The sequence below is a fragment of the Olea europaea genome, chromosome 21, assembly GCF_002742605.1.
Source record: "Olea europaea var. sylvestris chromosome 21, O_europaea_v1, whole genome shotgun sequence".
NCBI classification, from domain to species: domain Eukaryota; kingdom Viridiplantae; phylum Streptophyta; class Magnoliopsida; order Lamiales; family Oleaceae; genus Olea; species Olea europaea.
The window spans coordinates 13,517,203-13,524,786 of record NC_036257.1 but is presented as its reverse complement, the minus strand read 5'-3'; the positions used below and the strand labels follow the sequence as shown (position 1 = coordinate 13,524,786).

General features: G+C 35.3%; 1 protein-coding gene and 1 pseudogene across 1 annotated transcript; one reads left to right on the top strand and one right to left on the bottom strand.

Annotated features, from left to right (window-relative positions):
• Window positions 1–860: 860 nt before the first annotated feature.
• LOC111370770 lies at window positions 861–3,119 on the top strand. Its single transcript, XM_022992634.1, has 3 exons — window positions 861–1,198; window positions 1,301–1,414; window positions 1,486–3,119. Exons 1-3 carry the CDS (start codon window positions 1,084–1,086, stop codon window positions 2,628–2,630), a joined length of 1,374 nt encoding a protein of 457 aa, XP_022848402.1. The 5' UTR covers window positions 861–1,083; the 3' UTR covers window positions 2,631–3,119.
• Window positions 3,120–5,332: 2,213 nt separating this feature from the next.
• LOC111370769 overlaps window positions 5,333–7,584 on the bottom strand; it is an 11,825-nt pseudogene continuing 9,573 nt past the window's right edge.

The window sequence follows — 7,584 nt, the reverse complement described above, 5'->3', positions numbered from 1 at the left end:
CAGAGACTCTGGATACTGGGAGATAGCGTCTGTGGTAACACGGCTAGTTCTCTAGAATGAGAAATGCAACCTTAATTGAAAAGTCTTTTGCAGAAGCAGTTGTGGACCCAAATGATTTAAAAAAAAAACATTTTAAATCTTTACTTGATTCAGAAGATTGATTATGTACATGCAAAGCATTTATAAAAGCATACTGGAGGGAAAACCTGTTTATTTCTATTTGATTACTGTAAGTTATTTACTTTCTTTTACATACTTATGCTTTGATAAATTCTGATGAACAATTCACAAGCATCCACATCCACTTGTAATGATAATCTTAGATTATACTTAGATGAGAAAGTTTATAATAGAAGAGGCCATTGTGGAAAATAGGATCAATAACCCGGTCATTTAGAAGACTGCCCCCTTTATTCGGTAGGATCACATAAATACGCCTTTTTTAACACCACCCTTCACACTAAGAGTCAAGATTTGATGTCCAATTTTATTGTTCATTTTGCTGTTCATCCAATTAATTCTTGACATATCATTAATTTAGCAGGTTAGTGATGAAGTTAATGAGGATAAATCTGATATAACATATTGAGCATTGATGATACGTTAAGAATTAATTGAATAGATAGCAAATCTTGACTGTCACACTATAAAAGTTAATCACACCCAAAATCCATGCGTCTTGTTGACTTCCTTGGCTCGCGCATAGATAAAATGATATTCTGCCCAATAATCCCAAAATTGACTATTGAAATTTCATACTTGAGTTATTTCTTAAATAGTATTATAAACAAGTTGAGGATAAAAATAATAATAGTTGCATCAAAAATAACAAGTCAAGAGAGAACAATCCACAAGTTTCATCTATTCTTTGCTCAAATCACTAGTTAACAAAGAGATGACTATTAATTGCTGAATAAGAAATGAAGTAATTATCACAAGTTGGAAACAGAAATAAAAATCTAAAAAGAAATTGACATCTCATCAGCTGGTAATATTTTAGTCTTCTAAAAAATTCTCTACTTCAAGTAATTCTTCTCTTGCATATCATACAAGAATTTGCAGCTGGTTCTCAAACTAGTGGAGATGGAGAAAGCGCCTCGGAAACCCATTTTTTGTTCGACTCCAGTTACCTTTCTAGTTGTCCTTTCTTTGCTGTATATTGATCTTTTTTGGGCCAATTTTATTTCATTTGATCGACGTAAACTTCTACCTTTTTTCTTGAATTCAGTTCTTCTTTTTAGTCAATTATTCTGTATGACTAACTCAGATTGAATCGTTCCATGTTTTATGGAAATGGCAGGGAAGAAAGACTGCTCTAATTCAGAAACCATTTTCAACAATAGAAAGATCATCAATGAAACAGATGAAGAAAAGCAGAACTCCCTGGATTTTCTCTTCTCAAGCCTCCTGACAGGTCTGTGCCCCCTCCACTCTGATGTCGAATTAGTACTAGTACGATTGTGATATTTTGATTCGATTAAACAGGGGAAGATCGGTCGAAGCTAAAAGCTACTGGATTTGCATGTAACACGGCTGTTCATTCGATCCATTGTGTTACGAATCGACCTGTAATGATCGACACAAGAACCATGACAGTTTATATTCCCTCTGATCAGCCTGTTCAAGAAACTGTGATTAAGCCATATTCTCGGCAAGAAGATCATAATCTTCTCAAAATTGTGACACCGGTCAAGATTTTGCACGGGAACACGACGCCACCAGTTTGTCAACACAACCACGAAATCCCTGCTGTGATCTTCTCATCTAGTGGCTTTGTGGGCAATGTATTCCATGAAATCAATGAAATCATCATCCCTTTGTATATTACTAGTAAAAACTTTAAATCCCGCCTTTTGTTCATCCTTGAGGACTACAAGCAGTCATTTCTAAGCAAATATGGTAAGGTAATCTCTCGTTTATCGTCCTATGAGGTGATGAATCCGGCTGCAGATCAAAGTGTGCATTGTTTTCCTGGAGCTGTAGTCGGACTTATGTTTCACGGCCATCTGTCTTTGAATTCGAGCGATGTCCCTAAAGGCCATTTGATGCGCGAGTTAAGGCAGTTTCTTCGACAGGCATTTAATCTCAAGTTTAGCCATGTATCCCAGATCAAAAGGCCAACGTTAATGCTTTTATCTCGTAGAACGACAAGAAGATTTTTGAACGAAGATGAAATGGTTGCAATGATGGAAGACTTAGGCTTTCGAGTAATTGTAGTTGCAAGAGCAAAAGTAGTATCGAATTTGAACATATTCGCCAATCTGATAAACTCGTGCAAGGTGTTCGTGGCTGCACACGGTGCTGGCCTAACAAATGAGTTGTTCTTGCCTGATGGTGCAGTCATGGTTCAAGTTGATCTGGTTGGCCTAGAATGGGCAGGGGCGACCTATTATGGGAACCCGGCTCAGGCAATGGGGGTGCATTACTTGCGATATAAGATCGAGCCAGAGGAGAGTTCACTTTTGAAAGTCTTCGGACGAAATCATACGGTAATGACGGATCCCAGATCGGTCCACGACCCATTAGGCAAGGAAGCGTATCTTAACGGTCAAAATGTAAGAATCAATCTTGCAAGGTTTCGGGAGACATTAGTAGAAGCACTTAGTCTTGTTGGAGATTCGACTCTATGATTTTACGCGTAAGTGAGGATTCATGTCTTGAGTCGAGCAATCAGGCAAATGTATCAATGTGTTGCTCACTACATATCAGGCAAGTGCAAGTATGATGAAAAACAATTCAAGTGCAGATTTTCTTTATGAAATGATGCAGATTTCAACTTTCTTATAAGAAGCATTTAGGCAAGCAATTTCACATTTATCATTGTGGCTAGTGTAGAATTCCTCATTGATCTGCAATTAAATGAAGATGGAACCAGCATCAAGTTGTGGAGCTTAATTATTCTCTGTCGTACACATATGATTAGAGATAGTTTAGAATTTTCACATTTGTAATTTCGATTTTGTCCCAGAAAAGGAGAGTTGTCATTAGGGTTTTGAATAATCATTAAAAAAGAAAAAGAAAGGTTAGAGAAGATAGGGTGTACTATTTTTCTCTCGTAAACTTCTTTTCATTATGGTGAATTGCAGATACGGTATACGAAAACGTAGTTTCCCATTGAAGTGAGCGTTGTTGTATCTATTTTTTTCAAAGATTTTATTGCTCTTAAGGATATAAATTTATGATTTCTAATTCACCAGTGACCAGAAAAATCTAGCAGTTCTACCCTAAAATTTGTCCAGAGACGAGTCAGAGCCCAAGACTGGATCGAAAGATAACTAGCAGCCAAGCGATAAAAACGGAAACACGAAAGTCAACTCAATCAAAGGTACAAAGAACATTTTAAAAATAATATAATAATAATTAAAGAATTAAGAGATCGTTTTCATACATCGTCACGAACGAGTATGGACAATTGGAAAATTTTGCAACCTTCTATACGTTGAGACAAATGGTCAAAATCCCAATGTACATGATTACGATTTTTTTTTTAATTTGATTAATTTATTGATTTTTAAATCTATTTTCTTATATTGTATTTTCAAAAATATTTTTATTTACGTCACAAAGAAACGTGATTGGGACACGACTTGCCCCAGGCATAGGAAAATATTATTTGTTGAATATTCCATATCTATTGTACCCCCAATAAAAAATACATTTCATAATAACTATAAAAATAAAAATAAAGGTGACACGTGAAATTTGATTGCATGAAAATTAATGATATATCTGCCAAATCGATATTTTAAAAAATTCTTCCTTAAAATGCTATTTATTCTTTTGAAGTTAATCACACGAAATTTTGATTGTAATAAATAATGTTGATCGAGTAGTGCAAAGGGTAATAAGTCGTAATTATGTCGACTTTGTTACCATATACACCACTCGATTGTTTGTTTGTCTATTAGTTACCATCTACGCGGCTACACCACTCAATTGTCAAATTGTCTATTACAACCACATTTCTTTCGACTTTTTGTGATTAATTTCCATACTCGATGACCTTTGGAAGTTTCATTGAGATCATCATTTTTCATATTTTCAGAGGGAATTTAGAGAGAGAAAAAAAAAGAAAAAAAAAAAGGGCTGTGTATTACAGGATCATGGCCCATAGAAATAGATTTTTTGAGGAAGATGTTGGAGGAAAGGAGGCTTTAATAAACAATATGATAATTGAGTGGCGCACAAAGCGGTGTCATATGACAGAGCTTCTACTTTTGCTTTCGTTTCTTAGGTCAGCTTTCTCTAAGTGTGTGTTTAGTTGACTTTATTTTCTATCGAAAATCTTATTTTTCTATCCAAATTCCTATTTTTGGAATGTTTAATTGACACTTTTTTCCAAAAAGAATATTTTTCAACTTTTGGTCATGTGATCATATTTACCTCAAAAACAAGAAAAACATTTCTTCAGGGAAGGATAATTTTCATTTTTCAGGTAATTCACTTTCTTTTTTTCTCTTATCCATCAATTCTCTTTTATCTACTCACCAATTAAAAATGAACAATTATAATATTTTTTAAATTGAAAATTAAATCAATCAAACACATTTAATCAATAATTTCTATACAAATAAGTTTTAGGCAATTTTTGTCTAGAAGTTATTTCTTTTACATGCAAATTCCACTATTGCAATCAAACGCATCCTAAAAGTTCTAACTAGAAAAAATACTTTCAAAAAATTATCAAAACATATTTAAATGCAGCTTCTTTGATCTCAAATAGCTTTTGACTTTTCAAAATTCCGCCAAATGCCCCCAAGTAGTTGTAAGATGAATATTTTCAGTTTAAATAGGAAAATGATGAAACTGATAATGTGAAAACTCAAAATCTTGGCGGGATGAGTCTTGAAAAAAATTATTCTTTGTCACATTACCAGGACTAAGAATTTTCCGAGGTATGACTACAAACCCAAATCAGAGAGAGAGAGATTAAGTTGGAAAATTCTAGTGATGGCAGATTTCCAGGCAACAACTTCCCCACCCAAAATTGGACGGAATCCAGAAGAAAATTTACAGTTGAACTATTTGTACAATCCTTGTTGATAACTATTGTTAGCAACTTCGGTGTTGTCAAAATCCAAACTGTTGATTTAAAAAACAGTTTTTAAAATGGATGAATGTTATATTACCAAATGTGAAATTGTCAATCAAGATTGTACAATAAAATAATTAAACGAAGAAGCTAAGGAAATTTTTTTAATCCCACACCGTTGCCATCCCGGAAAATTCCAACTTCAACTATCAAGCTGGTTCCTAACAATTTACCAGTCTGGTCGTATCATCATCCTAACTTGGCGTGCAAGCACCCAAATATAACCCAAAAGAGAAGAAATTCCAGAAAGTCAGCTTTTCACAACGCAAAAAGTAATTTAGTTAAATAGCACACAAATCTTTTGATAATATATATAGATTATACCAGACATCTCTCCAGTTTCCCGAGATGTTAATAAACACCTCTAGAAGGATGAAAAATGACAGCCAATGTTTTTGCATCAGACATGTCATAAAGCACTCTTTATTACATCATCGCGCAGGGTAAGCGACAACAGCAGACTATTCTGATGGCAATAAATTTCGACTCAGCTAACAAGCAAGTGATCGAATCCTCCCCCTGCTTGCATAGCAGCAACCCGAGGACCTTGCACATTGTGAAGCAACTGCTGCAGCCACCTTCTCGTGGTTGGATCTTCCTGAAAATATAAAGAATTGGAAAGAGCATTCACCAAGTGTTCCATTTAGGAGAGGAAAATCTAACAGTGGACAATCTCGGTTGAATAATACTTACACGAAGGCAACTGCTAAATGTTGCATCTCTAAGGATGTCTGGAAGACAACTTCTCAGCGCATCACAGGCTCTGTATAAAATAAGGTGTTTGGTTTCAGCAAAGAGACGTTTTTTCTAAAAAAAATGAAAGCAGGTGAGTCGAGTAAATTATTCTCACCTTACATTATCAGATAATCGAAGGTAGCACCTGATTATGTGTTTTAACAGCCGAACTGAAGGCTGCTCAGCAAGAGCAGCAACCATATTTCCCAGTACTCGACCTACAGCAAAGAATCGCTCTGCTGTGGCACATATGTAATCTAAGCCCACATCATCAAGCAAAATCTTTTGCACAATAAATGTTGCAACCTGACAACAGAAGCCTCTCTGTCATAGTTGAATAAAATCCAGCAAAATGATACCTAAGGAACAGTCGATGTCAAATTGTAAAACTCAAATTAGTCTTGTTCAATAATGTGATCCCAGTCCCAGAGTTACCAATCTAAAAGGACTTTAATAGGACAGCAGGCTTGACTAATTTTTAGATTGACTGACTGTGAAAATGAATGTAGCTGTTCACACCACCTAGTTAAAAACAAATTCGGAAAATGGGAGTGTAGCATAATTTCAGATAATCACATATCAAATGAAAACCCAAATAACTACAGCTATAATATGGCAATGAACGGTGGACAGCCACAGGTAAAAGATAATCATTTGCAATAGAAGTAAAACCACACCTTCATGGTTTTCGGTTTTCCTCCCTGGAAATTCCAATACTCTTAATGATGGAGATTTAGTTGCCATAACAAGAAATTATTCAACCAACTCATTTTATTAAATAAGTGTTTAAAACACGTCTATGCAAGCATAACCTTTAGTTGCCATCTAAAACCAGCTACACCAGTTGGATGGCTATATAGATTGCAATATATTAAAGATCGAGTAATTATTGGCGTATTCCTAGAGAAACTAAGTAGAAATAACAGAGATTAATCAAAAAGAAATGTTCACAAGGCACTCAACTGTTTTTGATAATTCACTACCCATCTCCATGGTGCGCAGGCACAGGGGAATAATTTCAGTAGAGAGAAGGAAACTGATAACTTCAGTGTCATCAACCTGGACAGCGAAGGAAAGCAAATGACAGAAATTGTTATTTCTCATCTGGAGAACGGAGAATAAATAGCAATGCTGGAAAGAAGTATTATATTAATTGTTATCGAAGTAGACATAAAATCGTATTTATTCTGATATTTCAACACATCCAAGTTTTGCATAGGCTGAAAGGGGATAGACCAAAACTAAGACGGTTCACTATTATCCCAAGCTCTAACTGTTTTGAATTTTCAAGTAGATAAAGCAATCAGCTAAACAAAGCGGCAAAAAGGTCCAACTTTATTGATAGTAAGGCTTAGTTTGTCCTTTTCTTTGTTTGTTACTGTAATTCATCCACTGTTCCAAGTAAGTCCGCAACACAATAAATTAACAGGTGAAATCGTAGAGTGGAGATCATACATGCTAAAGACCTGTCAAGAATACACAAGCACCACACACAGAATGGGAGTAAGGGGTGAGAGAAAAGTACGTTGTTCATAAAATGGCTGTAATCGAGAAAACAAATTTCTGTTTGAGCAACACACGCAACTCAGGAAAATAAAATTTGCAAAATATCTTCAGGGATAGAAAATACCTTCACCAAAGCACCAATGACACCTAAACTTGTAAGCCTCAAGTACTCAAAGGGCCTTGATTTGCTGGTTGTGTTGAGAAAAGGGTACAGATACAATGGTATGTGGGCTACAATAGAGAAAAGTCAG

Excerpts from the sequence above, each read along its gene's own strand:
- LOC111370770 (XM_022992634.1), top strand. The coding sequence starts at position 1,084 with ATGGAGAAAGCGCCTCGGAAACCCATTTTTTGTTCGACTCCAGTTACC. Across the intron at positions 1,199-1,300 it reads TTTTATTTCATTTGATCGAC|GGAAGAAAGACTGCTCTAAT; the intron begins GTAAACTTCTAC and ends TGGAAATGGCAG. Across the intron at positions 1,415-1,485 it reads CTTCTCAAGCCTCCTGACAG|GGGAAGATCGGTCGAAGCTA; the intron begins GTCTGTGCCCCC and ends TCGATTAAACAG.